At 43.8% G+C, this 16,721-nt stretch overlaps 2 protein-coding genes across 2 annotated transcripts; both read left to right on the top strand.

The window, feature by feature from the left end:
• The first annotated feature begins 2,137 nt into the window (after window positions 1-2,137).
• On the top strand, window positions 2,138-7,699 carry rab3db (RAB3D, member RAS oncogene family, b). Its single transcript, XM_068750190.1, has 4 exons — window positions 2,138-2,374; window positions 5,087-5,205; window positions 5,399-5,523; window positions 6,390-7,699. The coding sequence occupies exons 1-4, from the start codon at window positions 2,138-2,140 to the stop codon at window positions 6,575-6,577; spliced, it is 669 nt and encodes a 222-aa protein (XP_068606291.1). The 3' UTR covers window positions 6,578-7,699.
• A 2,129-nt stretch (window positions 7,700-9,828) lies between these two features.
• Window positions 9,829-15,826, top strand: epor (erythropoietin receptor). The gene is made up of 8 exons (XM_068750126.1): window positions 9,829-9,931; window positions 10,101-10,236; window positions 10,432-10,598; window positions 12,976-13,127; window positions 13,236-13,392; window positions 13,486-13,573; window positions 14,756-14,843; window positions 15,077-15,826. The coding sequence occupies exons 1-8, from the start codon at window positions 9,829-9,831 to the stop codon at window positions 15,824-15,826; spliced, it is 1,641 nt and encodes a 546-aa protein (XP_068606227.1).
• The last annotated feature ends 895 nt before the right edge of the window (window positions 15,827-16,721 follow it).

The raw sequence follows: 16,721 nt of genomic DNA on the forward strand, positions 1-16,721 counted from the left end.
GACTGACAGCCACCTCTTAGGTCAGTGCGTCTCAATTATTTTTTTATGTTATTCCCCCCAGAAAAAAAAAACATTTCCCGCCCCCCCCTCCCCAACTATAAATAATATGTCAATGAAATTGTTCAGCGTACCTCTGCATAACATTGTATCTTTATTAACAACAAAGGAAAAAAAGACAGAAATATAGATCAACTTACGACAAAGAATAACTTTATTAACATTGTTTTTAATTTGCCTGAAATTAAAATAAATAAATACATTAAATCCTTATTTAAACTACAAAACTGCCAACTGAACCATTTGATACTGAAAAATAAGATAAAACAAAAACCTTAGAAATTAAAACTGATCAGCAACATTAACTCAAGAGCACAATATAAATATATTTTAACTTGCTCGTCTCCCACCGTCGTCACCGTGAAGCTAAGCTTCTTAGCTTCCGGGTGTCTCGCTCCCTCCGTCTCTCTCTGCCTCTCTTTTCATCACTGTTAAATATTTTTCCATGCTAATGTGAAGTGGAGGAAAATGTACAAACTTTACACTTTCCTTATTATATTCTGCTAACAAAGAGTCAACAGAGCAGACAGAGAAACTGAGAACGGAAGGGCAGGGCTGCCATTTTGAACTCATTGAGTCAACTCGGCTTTAAGGCGAGTGCCTCAGTTTTCCCGATATTCCAAGCCCCACAGAATAGTGTTTACTATGACCATGCAAACACCAAACATACCAAATCTCTTCTTTCATCAGGAAAAGAAAGTGTGTTCCTACCATCTTCCGTTCCGGGGTTATTGGCCGTTGAAGAGAGGCAGATTTCAATGTCAGGGTTGGCAGTGAATGTTTGCATTATAAAACATCTTTAGACGTGAATGGCACTCAAATAGTTAATGCTAAAACAGTAATGTTGCAAGATGCTTCAAATGCGACTCAGAACTGATCTCAGTTCAGTCTGTCTCATGATTATTCAGCGTCTGGATCCGGATCAGACTCTGTAGACTTTAGTCCTGATGTTAGAAGCAAATATCTTGTATAACTGTTCTGTCCTGCAGCGGCAAAGAATCCTCGAAGCTTCTGGATGAGGATGAGGATCCGGATCAAACATATTCATTATCCCGTCATGCATTTCTGAGTTGTTATGCTACCAGATGCAAAACCAAACCAAGGCGAGCAAAAACGTAACCTCCTTCCTGGGCGGAGTCAAAAATATGTTCAAATAAAAAATAACCTCCCGGTACTTACTCAGGTGATGTTTTTCTTAAAATAGACGGATCCAACCTGATTGTGAGCCTGCTGCCATCATCGACTAGTGACAAATGTGACTTCATTTACAGGACAGAACAAAAGAATGGGCAAAAATAATACAGACTAAATGCAAGAAACACAAGTTTACAATCCCAAACTGCTTGAGATTAGTGAGTAATCGTGCGTTAAGTGACACCTAAGTAGAGGTTGTTATAAATACATTCATACACATCTGTTACAAGTAAAAGGCAAAACTACAGCGCTTTGCAGTAAAGATGGACCAAGGTTCTTGTCTTCTTCATATGCTTTTTTTAACTTTGTCCATTTTCCCTGCATAGCGCTGTAGTTTTGCCTTTTATTATTTGTTGTGGTTCCCATTTCATGTTGCACGATTGTGAATCCGTCACTGACGATGGTGAATAAACTGATTCTGATCTACATCGATTTTATATTCCTCTGATTTCTTTCTACATGTTTTGGTCATTTGTGACGACGTGTAACATTCACACACACAGAACGGTCGCCATCTTTCATTTATTTGCCTCTAGTCGCAAGGCATTCTGGGATTTAGCCACTGCCCTATCCCTCCGTTCTAGTCGGATGGTCGGCTGGGGGGGAGGGGGCACTACCCCTCCAACGCCTGAAGAAACGGAACCCATTACCCTACATGGTAATGCAGGACTTAGCGGTAGGGCTTAGAGGGGAACTGGGATTTGACCCAAGTCTTTGTCCAGTCGGCCGGCGTGCCGACTGACACCTGAGGGCGGAGACAAAGCAAAGCCAAGAGGACAATAATGAAAGTGATCCTACATTGCGTCCCTGAGCGTGGGTCTTCATGGTACCGAACGCTGCAGAGCTTCTTCATACCTGACGCCAGTTTCTCGTCCATCATCTTCAGATGGCGTCCAGCGACTCGCGGCTGCAGCAGCAGCCCTCCCAGAAGGATGCGGCGGACCAGAACTTCGACTACATGTTCAAGCTGCTGATCATTGGCAACAGCAGCGTGGGGAAAACCTCCTTCCTGTTCCGCTACGCCGACGACTCCTTCAGCTCAGCCTTCGTCAGCACCGTGGGCATCGACTTCAAAGTCAAGACCGTCTTCCGCAATGACAAGCGGATCAAGTTGCAGATCTGGGTGAGTTTGTTGAGTATATGCAACACAACACAACATTCCATGGGCATGGGAGGAGGGTTTGTCGTGGCATCGGAGTCTCGCCAGGATTCTGTGAAAGACCAGGTCCGTCTGGAATTGTCGGTTTGGCCCTTGTGCAAGCGTAAAAAGCGTGACGTCCTCGTGGTTTCGTAAACATTCTCACCCCCCCCCTGCCTTTATCTGATGAGTTCAGGCGGGTGTTTACTCAACGCATAAAGCAGATGGATCAGCTGCAGATAAAGAGTTGGCCTGTTGGCATTGCTGGAGGTCAGCGCAATTGACCTCAGAACAGGAGCTGCTCTGTGTTTCATTACATCTGGAATAACTGCAGCTCGTGTCTGTCTCCAATGATGATGGTGATGATGATGATGATGAGTTTTCCTCTTTGCTGAATCAGTTTTTATTTTTGTTTGGCACATACTGTCATGATTTCTGAGAGAGCCATGAAACGCTTCATGGGTTCCATTTGTGGCTTTTCTGAGCGACCCTGCAGCATATTAAAAACGGTCCCTCGGATTCCTGAGTCTGGTGGATGCCGAGTCGACCCCGGCCTCTTTCAGGTACACCAGTCGGCTTCTTCCTGAAAACAGTCATTCACTCGAGTCTTGTCAGGACTTCAAAACGCTTTACGACGATTTGGAAGAATTTGATCTTGAGATGAATCATGGGGGGGGGGGGGGCAAAAAGAAGACCACTCTTTATTGGACAGCTGCTCCCTCTCCTATTTGTTCTCCATATATTATTAATGGACACTATAAATATATATTTGTATTACAAACTGTTCAAACAGGTGAGTCATTTGAACCAACAATTTGTGAGCCACTGATACACAAACTGTGAGCGTGATGAATCAGCAGCCTCCACCAAAACAAACGCTGCCCAAATGTGTGTCTGTCAAATGATACAGCAGCAACTGTGGAGTACGTGTTGTGTGTGTTGTGTGTGTGTGTGGGGGGGGGGGATTAGTTTCAGCCAGTGGACATTGTGTGTTCCTGGTCACGACTGACAGAGCTGCTGAATGACGACGCGGCCTTATAATCCCTTGGCTCAAGGAGCAGGAACAAGCTCCTGATCAGCATCCGACGGTGTCGGATTGAAGCGCTACTGTACTGGTGTGTACTTAGAGGGTGTGGGGCCGGCAGGCATGTTTCCATGCAGGCCCTCCTTCACAGTTGTGTTAATAATCAACTCTGCGACTGTCGGAGCGATCGGGGCTCCTGCTGAACGCCGTCTGCAGGAGATCCACCAGCTGATCCCACTCCGGCAGCTGCTCGCCTCCCCGGCGTGCCATGGAAACAGGCTGATAGCACGTCATCCATGTGCACACACATTATCTGCATTCCCTCTTCTGTCATGGAAATTAGATTTTGTCTTTGAACACACGCACACACACGCACACACACACACATACACCTTTTGTACACTCAGATTAAGCACTTCTAAACTTAGGGTGTGTTTTGCCCGGGGGAGGATGTCCTTCATAGAAACACGGGTGTCACATGTTCAGAGATCAGGGTCCGTGTGACATCTGAGCCTGAATTAAATCCCGCCCATCATCAGACACACACACGCACGGCAGGCAAGCGGCCTTGTTTACTGGCTGGCGTTTGCTATGGCGACCCTGGAGACTGGCAATTCAGTTAGCGCCGCCATGATGCTGATATTTGCTGATCCCTGCATTGAGATAAAGATGGACCTGGAATACTTGCCACTTTATTGAAGCCAAATAGCCTGTGACGGAAAGCAGGCTGTGACTGTGGCATCGGAGGCGGAGCCAGTGAGCGATGGGTTCTCCTCTGCTGCCTCCCAATGAAGGAGTGGCGCAGCAGGCGGCTCTTTGTCTCCCGTTTTGTAAAATGAGAAGCATCATTGGGTCCGACCACCCGGAGCAGTCCTCGCTGCAAAGGAACATTCATAACCATCAATGGCCTCAGGTTACCTGGACAACCTAGGCTGCTGCTCCTCCTCCTCTTCCTCCTCCCTGGGAGGAAAACATTGCATGAACAGAAACAAGCACAGAGTCCTCTGATGCTAATGATGGACTCTGGCAGAGCGCTAAGTAGCTCACTCTACCTGTTTTTAGGCCTTTGGCTAGGGAAAGTGGTCTGCTGGGTAACGCAGTGTCTCGTGTTTAAAGCATGTTTTAAACATGGCGGTTCATCTCCCTCAGGTCCTCGGTCTCCAGTATGAAGGCATTTCCCATTTTTGCGGAGCAAATGACGTTTTGATAGCATCATCAAGCCATGAGGTTTGGAGGGAGAGAAACGAAGGACGGGTCTTACCTCGGTTTTCGGTTTCCCAGCACACCAACCCACAAAGTTTTACTTTACCCACACACAACTTTAATTTGAAAACTAAATAGATTGTTGGAATCATCAGCGTTTAATGCAATCAGTGTCACTTTGAGAGAAAAGTAATTTAATGAAACCGTTGTTACTGCAAGTTACTATTCAAACAATGGATGCAACCCAACCAGGGTTCATCTACAGTTTCCATGCGTTTTCGCCCTTTCTTAACCAACCAAATTAAAACAAGAATCATTTAAAAGAAATGGCTGCACTTCCCTCCACGCCACGGGGTAGATGGCACCGCCCCCCCTGTGGCTGCAGGTCATACACGATCAGAGGAGACTGGAGGGTTTCTTGTCTGTGTCATGAATGCATGGAACATATTGTCTTCTTTGTGTAAATGCAGGACACAGCAGGGCAGGAGCGTTATCGCACCATCACCACGGCCTACTACAGAGGCGCCATGGGCTTCCTGCTCATGTATGACATCACTAATCAGGACTCTTTCAACGCAGTTCAGGATTGGTGAGTTCTAAACCGGTCGACAGACACCAAGACTGGATTCATTTGCAATGAACCGAGACGCTCCGAAGACGCAGCAGCGCCGCTGTGCACTTCATTATGCGGCTTTGTGTTTGGCCTGCTCTGTCTGCATGTACAGGCCACGCCCTTTCCTTTAAGTCCCTCCATGCTGCGACGCTTTACGTCTCTCCTACAGGGCGACACAGATCAAGACCTACTCGTGGGACAATGCTCAGGTGATCCTGCTCGGTAATAAGTGCGACTTGGAGGACGACAGACTGGTACCCACAGAGGAAGGCCAGCGGCTGGCAGAGGAGCTAGGTAGAGCCAGATTCACCCACACAGTGTTCCTCCTGCAGGGGGTCCCCACTCAGCAACAGCTACGTTCCAAAGACCGTCGCTAAACGAAACCCCGTTAACCGAAAACTTGGCAGACATTTAGTTTGGTTAAATTGTTTTTATATTTTCATACATTTATGCTGTACATGTGATACATATTGATCCTGGTATATATATATATATATATACATACAGTATACTGCATGTATATACTAGGGGTGTACCGGTACGCTCAAATGTCGGTTCGGTTCGGTTAATTTTCGGCAGAAAACAATAACATAAAATGCTTTCAATGAAAAACAATAAAAATGAAAACAATAGAATTTATATAAATAAATAAAAGCGACCCATTTGGGTGATATTTCAAATAAATTAGACTGAGCTTTTAAAACTATTCTATTGTCATGAATTAAAAAATCCTAATAAATGAACAAGTTAAAACTGTAAACTTTGAACACTTAGCAGCAAAAGCCTGAATATGACAAATGTAACTATTCAAGCTTGAAGTTTTTGGTGAGAAAACATTAACTTCTACACATTTTCTGTCGACACACAACTTTGGATTTCTCCACTTTCATCCGTAACTTTAACAGGGAAGCCAAATAGAAGCTTGTAGTGAGGTGGGCGGTCCTAAATACTGATACTGCTACTCACTCACAACTCCGCAGACAGAACATTCTGCTCGTCGTAGCAGCGATTCCTAAACGCACACTTTTACATTTCAGAAAGCCCATCGTAACTCCGAGGCGTCATTAAGTGAGGACCAGCTGTAGACGTATTTAATGCACCCGTGTGTGATGCCTGCTCCCCTAACACTCCAGCGCCCCCCACCCCCCCGTCCCCCCCAGGTTTCCAGTTCTTTGAGGCCAGCGCTAAAGACAACATCAACGTGAAGCAGGTGTTTGAGCGACTCGTGGACGTCATCTGCGAGAAGATGAATGAAACCATGGACGGAGACATGAACCTCATATCCAACCACCGGGGCCAAGGCCTTAAAGACTCGCCTTCAGAGAAACAGGGGGGCTGTTCTTGTTAAACCGTCTGCCTCCAGAACCTCTCTCTCACACACACACACACTGTCGTGCATAAAGACCGACTCCTTCTCTGTGCCTCTTCTTCTGTCCAGCCAGCTGAGCTAAATCTCCATCAGCGCTGTCTCTCCTCTCTCTAAATGACTGTTTATTGCAGCATCACTTGTGTGGTGTGTGTGTGTGTGTGTGCGTGCGTGCGTGCGTGCGCACGTTGAAAGGGAAGAACACTGATCTAACAAGTCTTTGCTAACTGCTGTCGGCACAGTTAATAAATCAATGAGCTGGTGCAGAGCCTGAGAGGCTCACTGTCTCTCCCGTTACTGTAATACGTCCTCAGTTAGGGCTTTAAAATGAGGCTCTATCATTCATCACTGGTTAACCCTTTATTGCCAAACGAATCATATTTGATACACATGGCCTTTCAGGATTTTGAGAAACCTACTTCAGAGGTTTGATTCCCCCCCCCCCAGCCTTTTATTCCAGTCAACCTCTTCTGAATGGTAAAGCTGAAATTAGAAGCATGTTTAACAACATTTTTATTTATTTTTACTCCACTCCAGTGCCATCCGACATACAACCATCCGTTAATAGCAACCATGACCTCTGCACCTATGATGTCATGCCAAAGCCCGGCCTGCTGGCTGCTGATGGAATTACAGAGAGCTTTAACGCATCGGTTCAACATGAATTTACTTCTATCACTACGTTTCTATTCCAGTTTTGTAAAACACTCTGCAGGTTGGCACTGATTCCACCGTTTCAGAGCACGTTTGAGATGGTTTCACTAAAGTAGATTAAAGTGATGTCTGCTGCTTGAATACATGTTAAATGTGCGGCACTTCTTACTTGGCTGAGCCGAACCGTCTGGTATTCAATCTGGTGCTTTCTGTCTGCCACTCTTTTATACAGAGAAGTCTGTCGTATCCACAGCTGCTGCTTGACACGTACGCTTTCCTGTCTGTTAATGCTCGATTTGTCTGTACGTCTCGTAATCCTGATTAGTAGCTTTATAAAAGAGGGATGATTGGGCCATTTGAACCCTTTATTTTAGGCTCTGAATCTGTCGGAGGAATTTGAATAAATTGAATGTGTTGAAATGTGGATATGAAAATAAAGATTATATTCATGACAAAAGGCAGAGTTCCTTCACTTCCTGTTTGAAATCATTCACAAGGTGGTGCAGCGCCACTGGGTCGTGAATCTGGTGGCAGCAGCGTTTAAAGAGGAATTTATGACCTTACCAAAGCCGGGGCTTTTTTCTTCCACATTTTATCTGACGAAGCAGAGAAACCACATTGCCTTCGTCCTCTGCAACAACACAGATTTCTTCATCCTCCTCTTCCTGCCACTTCTCGCCTACATTGCCCAAGCAAGGCCTCTAAACTAGGGAGGGCCAAAACTGCCACAATTAAAAATAAATATAAATTGGGGGGGGAAATGGAATATATATATATATATATATATATACATAAATAAATAAATAAAAAATAGTTAATATAAATATAAAACAAGATAAAAAAATGAAGAACATATGTGGAAATAAATCCGAATATATATATATATATATATATATATAATTAAATATCAATAAATAAAAGCTATCTGTTCTTATATTAATTCTTTTCATGCTGCAGACTACAAATGCAGCAACAATGTTTGTTCAAATGAAGGGGCGGGTCTTAAGTGTGTCTTGGTTGGACTGTTCGCCTATTGGTTGATCAACAACAACAACAACAAGTTAATCTCCACGGTTTGCATGTTGCCCACCCTCACCAGAATTTGCGACTTGAATATTTAGTTCACAAAAGTCCCTGTAAATTCAGGCACTCAGTAAACTATCAGCAATATCCGATAATGAACGGAGATCCCTTGAGATTGTATTTAATATTTATAAATAAATATTGATTTTTAATTACATTTATATATTTATTTTCACATTTTTTTCCATATTTTTTAAATCTTGTGTTATATTTTTGTATTTATATACATAAAGCTTTTTATTTATTTATGTATGTATATATTAATAATTGTTTTCCCCATTTATATTTCTTTTTAATTGTGGAAGTTTTGGTCCTCCATACTAATTACTGTCTATGTAAGCTTAAGTTAAGCTCGGGTTCATTTTTACTAAACTAGCTGAAGTGGAGCTGGATGTCATCGTATGAGCGAAACACAGCTTTTCATTGCATCAGTCCCGGCTTCCCTCTCATCCCCTTATATGAAGTAAAGCTCTTGATTGCATTTCAACTGACGGGGATAGGCCGCTACGCCCCCCCCCAGGCTTATCATGGGTGAAGAAACAAGAGCTTCTGCAGCACTGATGAGTGGAGTAAGTAGATAAGAACCCATAAGGGTCTGCTTCTTAGGTGTGTGTGGACTCCGTTAGTTTGGCGCATGCAGGGATTAGAGTGGCCTGAGGGGAGCGAGCTGCACCTCATCTCCTACCCAGAGAGGAGATAGCTTCAGCTCTTGGCTGTCCCCACGTGACAGGTGTTCAGGATTTAAAGGTCCCATATTATACTCTTTTTCCACAAGTTAACGCAGTTCCAAAACACTTATATGAAATATCTGTGCCAGTCTTTGGTCAAAGTAGCAAAGAGATGCTGCAGGACAGCGTTACTCTTCTCTGTCTCAAACAGATCTGTCAGAAAAGCCTCTGAAAACGAAACTAAGTTCATTGCATACACGCAATCATTGCGCATGCATGTGCACGCACATCTTTTGCACGTTCTAACAATGTGACGTCACAGTACGAGAGATTTCTCCCAGGAGCATTTCTGTACTTGATTACAGAACTCAGGATTGACTGGATGGTTTATTTTGCTGTTTTTGGGTTGATAAGGACCCAAACTCACCAAAATAGTGTAGAAACGTGGGAAAAGTGAGTTTTTCATCATATTGGACCTTTAAAATATAAACTGTATTCTTCATCTATTCCATCCATCCGCTTTGACGCACACAATAAACCGCAGCAGTAAGTCGTAAAAGATCGACGAGCGCTTGATTCCCGTCCATCAGTGTGTTTTCTACGGGTGCCCTTTTCTCCCTCACAAACTTGGGAGAAAGTAAACAGCTCGGCTCTACAACCCCTTATCAGTCAGAAGCAGGCGCGTAACCGCGTTGCGCTATCCATGGCATCTAAATAAAAAAAACACACGCAAGTCTCCCCCGATCAGCGCAGCAGCAGGTTGTTCTCCAGTTATGCCCGCAGACAACAGAAGGCGAACGTCTTTCTGTTCACGGAGAGGACAAAAGGATGACCTGTTATAACCTGAGCCGGCTGTTGGCACTTTCCGTCATATTCGGCGCGATGGCGGCGGCTTTCATCGTCCAGGGCGCGCGAGACTTCAAAGAAAAGGGTAAGAGAGCGACACTTAACTTTAGTCAGCAAATCAGAATAAAGTTTGGAGGAAATATCGGTCAACAATTCTTTTTCCAAATGTTGTTTATTATTTATATTTAATTTAAGCACAATCCAAAAGCTCCTCAAAGTTTTTTCTTTTTGGTCCTTTAACCTCACCCTCTCAGTGTCTCTGATGCTGAAACAAGAGCCAGAAAACCCCAAGTGTTTTGCTGAAGACAAGAAAGACTTCATGTGCTTCTGGGAGGAAGATGAGGAGAAGGCCGGCCCCGTGGATCGCTACTCCTTCACATACACTTATCAGTGAGTCACGATCAGCTCGAGTCACGGAAAGTCAATATAAAGTTGCTTAAAGCTGGAATTTAATATTCCTATTTTTTTATCTTGCAAAAAATAGGATAGAAATTCAGTTTCAGCTTTGGTCCACAACAAGAATCTGTATTCCACAAAAAAACAATCCCCTCTCTGAATCATTACTGTTTCCGTCTTTCTGTCCAGATATGGAAACAGCAGCAGATGCCCTCTGAGCGTCCTCCCGGCAGCGAAAGGGAAGAGGCTGTTTTCTTGCCACCTGAACCGAACCCAGATGTTTGTTGAAATGGACATAAAAGTTCAACGGGATGGAACGCTGATCCACAATCGCAGTCTTCTCATAGAGCTCGTCTGTAAGTCCACCAAAGTCCACCAAAGAGTACGGCTCGAGGAACTCCTGAATATCCAATGTCTAATTCATACTTGCACTGACAGTTCGATCTTGTATGTGAAAGTGGCAGCGTGTAGAGAGAGAGAACTGTCCGAGCACACATCAGCATTGTTTTGTATTGTTTTGTTTATTTTTGGCAGGGGGGTGTAAAAGAAAAATGAAGCAGCTAAAAAAGATAGATATTTACCTCAGGAATTGTTGGAGAGTCAAAACTAAGCTTAAAGGAGCTAAAAGGAGCGCTATCTTGGGCTTCAGTGTTAGGATTTGTCAGGCTTGTCTTTCCAGCTTTGTTGAGATGTAAAATAAGACTAATACACAAACACACTTGAGCACGCCAACAGGCATGCGACTGGCACCGGGCTAGATCACATGTGAGACCACATGCCCCCCCCCCCCCCCCCCAGCTGTGGCTCTGCTGATTCAAGTTCAGGCTTTGCTGCATCATTGCCCTCCTCCCTTGCCTTGATTTTGCTCTTTCTGATTCACGATGCTGTTGATGCAAAAAAACACCCCCAAAATCTTTAAACATTTTTAAAGCAAGCATGTGGTGTCAGCAGGACCGGCCCTAGCCATTTTGGTGCCCTAGGTGAGATTATGATTTTGCGCCCCCCCCCCCCCCCCCCTCACAATGGCAAACATTATATATATATAAAACATTCATAACAACAGCCACATGACAGACCTTAAAAGTTTAATTATTCTTCAAAACAACTAGCACACGCTATACAATACAAATAATAATTAAATAATAATAATAAAAAAATAAAAAAAATAAACAGAAATAAAACAGGGTTACTGTTCAGATTAAGAGGAAATTAAAAGTCCTGACAGCTTCCACACAAACAATGCAAAACAGATACATAGCAAATAATTTTTCCATGATAGCTTACATTTAAACTTTTATACGTCTGGACTTCCTTGCGGCAAAGGCATTGATGGTATCATCAAATGATACCTGTCTTGAAAGCTCATGATTTATGCTTATTAAAGCAAGTCCATTGAGGCGCTCTTGTGACATCGTGGATCTCAGGTAAGTTTTTATAAGCTTTAGTTTGCAGAAGCTCCTCTCTGCAGCAGCAACTGTCACTGGAATAGTGAGAGCAATTCTCACGGCCAGCCACATGTTAGGATAAATCTCCTTCAGTTTCTTCTCCTGTATGAAACTGAGAAGTTCCAAGGTGGTCATTTTGGGTTTTGGCAAATCTGGGAATGATTGCAACTCCAGTGCCAGTTCCTGTTCATCCAGGTCGGACTGCCCATTCCAGCTCAGGGCACTGCTCAGTCTCTCACACGGCTTTTCCAGCTCTTCCTTGGGCAGCTGGGGGAAGTTGACAAGCACACTGAACTTTTTCTCGACTTCACCCATTGTCTGTGATCTTTCCCTTAGTGACACAATGCAGACATCTACCACCATATTGAAAAAGGAAATCTCCATTTTCCTCAGTGCATCAGTCAGTTCCTCCTCAGGAGCCTCATAGGAGAACTGTCTCTTAGTCTCTTCTGCTTAAGAACAGCTTCAACATTCATCTCCTCACACATTTCTTTGGCAGATGCTTGTGCAGAAGCAAATCCAGTGTCTCTGTAGCTGGTAAGAGAGGCTTCAGTTTTCTTCAGGAGATCAACTGCAACATCCATCTGCATTGTCTCAGACTGCAATAACTTGTTGACATGCTGAATTTCTGTCAGGATGTCATCCCATATCACAGTACAGACAGAGAAACGGTATGATGCAACCTCTTCAGCTAAAGACTGTGCCTCAATTTTTATCACCGGATCTGTGGTGTGGTCTCTCACTTCCAAAAGTGCATCTCTGAATTTTGCAGCCTGGTATCTCACAGCCTGTACACTGTTGATCCGACTTTCCCACCTAGTATCTGACCAGGATTTCAGTGTTGTGTGGACATGTGTTTTTAAGATGGACCATCTCTGAGTGGAGGCAGAAAATAGTGTGAAAAGCTTCTGCAGGTAGCCAAAGTAACCACTGGCATCTGCAGAGCTTTTTGCCCATCAGCTACCACCAGATTTACTGCGTGTGCACTGCGTGGCACAAATAAAGCTCGATTTATTATGCTGTGTTCTTATGGCATGTACGCACATCACTGAACAGACAGAAGTAGAGAATATCTGTAAAGACAGATAAGCCACGGTATAATGGCGTTCTACCATCGTCTGGAGAGGGAAACTATTCCAGCTTCGACGCTGCACACGGAGATGACGCATTCAAAGGCAATCGCCTAGCTCGCCTATGCCTAGATGTCAGGGCACATAAAGTCACTACAGCAATTTCCGAGTTGTTCACTTCAAAATCTTCCAGAACATGCTGCTTATCTGCTTCGCAGTTCTTCTGGACCCTCCAGCTAATGTTACGGTGAGCAGCACAGGCCAGCAAGGCCAGCTGAACGTCAGCTGGGTGCCTCCTTCTCTAAGGTACATGGATGACAGCATGATGTACGAGGTTAGCTACGCCACTGCGGACAGCGACCCGGCACAGGTATGATGGTTAACTGGAATGGTGGCGGTTGGCCAAGCCTCCGGCAGCAGGTTTGATGAATGGTCGGCGAGTTTACAGACCGGCAATGAGCTGAGGACTGTTTGGCAGGTGGAGGTAGTGCGAGCCAGCGCACAGACGATTCTGCGGGGTCTAAAGCCAGGAACAACGTATAAGGTGCGAGTTCGTGTGAAGCTAGATGGGCTTAGCTACAACGGCTACTGGAGCGCCTGGAGTGACCAAGTGTCCATGGAAACTCTCCCTGCAGGTGAGTATTCACTAACATATCGTTATAGTGTGTACAAAATGCTCTACATCATTAGGTATCAATCCGGTAAACTTCCTTTCATGCCTCTTGCAGAATTTGACATACTCATCATGTCCCTGACACTTATCATCATTTTAGTCCTCATCGGGCTCGCGTTCACATCGTTCCTGTCTCATCGCAGGTCAGTCTAATGCACATGTGTCAAACTCAAGGCCCGGGGGCCAAATGTGGCCCTCCAAGTCATTTTCAGTGGCCCTCGAGGACTGTGACAAAAGAGTTTTGAACAAAGTTAATGCCATAACTTGTGTTGGATGCTATTTTTATTTATGTATTATTTAATATTATTTACTTGAATAAGTTTGATTATTGATCGATGGAGTAGTGTGGTTTTCGTAACCTGATCAATTGAAAGGATTTATGTTATAATAACAGCAATAATCTATCCATATATTTTTACAACTATATAATTGAATATGCAATGTTTGTAACTTAAGTAGTGAACTGATCAAACGCAAAAATTCAGCAACATGACAATAACAATAGCAACACGCTGCAGTCAGGAAATTAATAATCTGCTGGAGGTGACTATTGAAAGTTATTTGAACTTTTTTGTTTTATCCAGCAAGTGCTGACATGTTGACCCCGGCGACATATGGCGCTCAGGATCAGCACTGGACAGCTCCATATGTAGCCGGCTACATATGGAGCTGTCCAGTGCTGATCCTGAAAGTGACGTCTTTTCCGCGGCATTGACTCGGGGAATGTTCTTTATCTTGCCCACTTCGGTTGTTTTTTTGGTTTGCGCATGTCCATGACAAGATAAGGTGGTGGCTTTTTGGTTTTGCTTTGATTTTGTATCGATTATCTTTGTTCCTGCGTGATGATTGCATTTGAATGGAACTTTTCCACATTATTAGATGTGTTAATTTATTCCCATCACAAACTTTGGTTCATTCTTATGATTTCTCTCATTTACAGTATGTCTTTATCTCTAACAATTATTAAGTTACAACCTTTTAAAAAAGTGATATTGAAACCGAATATTTTATTGTAATTACTGTGGCGGCTAAAGAGTTAAATAAAAAAGAAATAGTTATTTAACAGCATGTTAAGGAGTAGTTACATTTATTTTTCATTAAATGACATTACATTTAGTTACATTTTTTACTGTGTTACGGTTTACATTTGGCCTTTGGAGGGCAAACATAATGCTAATGTAGCCCTTGGAGAAAATGAGTTTGACACCCCTGGTCTAATGTGAAGACAAAGCTCAATAGGGCTCCACATTATTAATTAAGTCTAAGAGCACTGATCAATACAAAAGACAAACGTACAATTATATTCTGAGCATCTCTCTTTTCAGGTTTCTCGTTAAGAAGATTTGGCCGACAATTCCAACTCCTGACAGCAAGTTCAAAGACCTGTTTAGTGTTTACGGCGGGGATTTTCAGGTACGACAACGAACCAGCTTTTCTAGGAGCTTCGTAACTCTATGCATGAGCATAAGGCTGCTTTGCGCTCAATGCTAACATCATCACGGTGCTTGCTCACGGTGGTGTGCTAGCGTGCTGATGTATAACAGGTATAATAAATTAATACATTGGTTAAATGATGCCAGTTGTCCTTAAGGAGACTTGGGTGTCCTTTGTTGGAGCTCATAATCCTTTGTTGGGATTTTGTGCAGGGGTGGATGGCGCAGGCCAACGGAAGACACTGTTTGACGCCAGCTTTCTTCAACCCAGAAGAAGGCCTCTCTCCCCTAGAAGTCCTTTCAGAACTCCACCTTTGCCCTGTGCTGCCTTCACCACCTGTGCCACACAAGACCTCCAGACCTTTGACCACAGGCAGAAAGGAAGACAAAGATGAGATGAAAAGGCTGCAAGAGAGAGAGCCATTGGAGAGGGGTGACTCAGGACTTACAGAGAGGTGGAGAGCCACGCCAAATGATCACTGGCTAATGGACCGATTGCAAGCACTCCGCGAGAATCCAGTCCCAGGTTCCCACTCCTCTCTACTAGAGTCTCAAGATTCGTATGTCACCCTTGCTGCCAATAGCCGCAGACAAGAGGAACACCTGGATGATATTTGTGAGGAGACGTTCCCTCTTGAGGTGTTTTTTGCCTCCAGACAGCAGGTGTTGCGTGAATCTCACTCTGATCTCGGGTCTACTCAGCAGAGCTCTGGGTCAGGTCGCCTTTCCTCACAGTCCAGCTTTGAATACCCCAACCAGACCTGGATGCCAAAAGGCCCCAGTTACATCTACATGGCGGTGGCAGACTCCGGGGTCTCCATGGATTACAGCCCGATGAGCAGAGTAGATGACACCCCTGGAAATTGTGGAAAGGTCGTTATCTACGCCAATGAGTACGAGAACGAGATCCCTGCGCATAGAAGACCTCTCCAGTTAGAACGGCACCCTGTCCATGATGACTGAGAGGGAACTGGACAGGAACCACATGGGCTGAGCCTTCCAGCAGGCCACCTCTTTGGATAATAACCCAAAGATGGCTTCGCTCTAACTGTTACAAAATGTTATACCCAGGAAGGAGCGCTAACTGATACCAAAGGGAAGGTAAAGAACTCAGGAAGAGGCGTGTACTTGATTCTACTTTACCTAAACCATCCCTACTCTGTACAGGACAAAGTGTTGACACACAAAAATCAGCTGGAGTTTGCACCGAATACTAACCTATACCAATCAATAGATGTTCACTGCCAAGGCCTACATTGTGATCTGTGTTCTATCCTGATCAGAATTTTGTTAAAATTCACCAATATTGTGCTTCCATATTCATTTGTGTGTGAATACATTGAAATGGATGATTGCCCACAATTCCAGTTAGGAGGGCTGATGACATTCGACTTCTGTGCTGAATTGATCGCTCTCTCATACTGACATACTGTAGACCTCAGCGTTTGCATGGCAGCTGTGTAAAAAGGTGTATGTTCTATTTGTTTTGCATTATCTTATTCATATTGGTGTTTTTATAGTTTCATGATTATGACTTGTAAATAACATTTATGTACAACAGATGGAATTTTCAATCTGAATGTTAATGTCTGGATGCTGACAGTGGCTAACATGCTGATTCATAGCAGGTAACATATTGATCACGCTCACCATCTTAGTTTGCCCCGTCACCTGATGGAACACTTCAATCTTTCAACCAGCAATAAGTGCCTTCCTTTATCACGCCCACTGTGGGCCCAATGGTTGATTGATTTTGAAAGAAACTCAACATTTAATCATGTTTGACTAATGTTTTTTTTAGAAACGATAGTGCCAAATTTTATTTTTTTTAAACAACACATTTGGGATTTGTTCTAAC

The sequence above is a fragment of the Brachionichthys hirsutus genome, chromosome 16 (genome assembly GCF_040956055.1).
Source record: "Brachionichthys hirsutus isolate HB-005 chromosome 16, CSIRO-AGI_Bhir_v1, whole genome shotgun sequence".
Classification (NCBI taxonomy): domain Eukaryota; kingdom Metazoa; phylum Chordata; class Actinopteri; order Lophiiformes; family Brachionichthyidae; genus Brachionichthys; species Brachionichthys hirsutus.

Excerpts from the sequence above, each read along its gene's own strand:
- rab3db (XM_068750190.1), top strand. The coding sequence starts at position 2,138 with ATGGCGTCCAGCGACTCGCGGCTGCAGCAGCAGCCCTCCCAGAAGGAT. Across the intron at positions 2,375-5,086 it reads GGATCAAGTTGCAGATCTGG|GACACAGCAGGGCAGGAGCG; the intron begins GTGAGTTTGTTG and ends GTGTAAATGCAG. Across the intron at positions 5,206-5,398 it reads TTCAACGCAGTTCAGGATTG|GGCGACACAGATCAAGACCT; the intron begins GTGAGTTCTAAA and ends TCTCTCCTACAG.
- epor (XM_068750126.1), top strand. The coding sequence starts at position 9,829 with ATGACCTGTTATAACCTGAGCCGGCTGTTGGCACTTTCCGTCATATTC. Across the intron at positions 10,599-12,975 it reads TCTTCTCATAGAGCTCGTCT|TTCTTCTGGACCCTCCAGCT; the intron begins GTAAGTCCACCA and ends TCTGCTTCGCAG. Across the intron at positions 13,393-13,485 it reads CATGGAAACTCTCCCTGCAG|AATTTGACATACTCATCATG; the intron begins GTGAGTATTCAC and ends TGCCTCTTGCAG.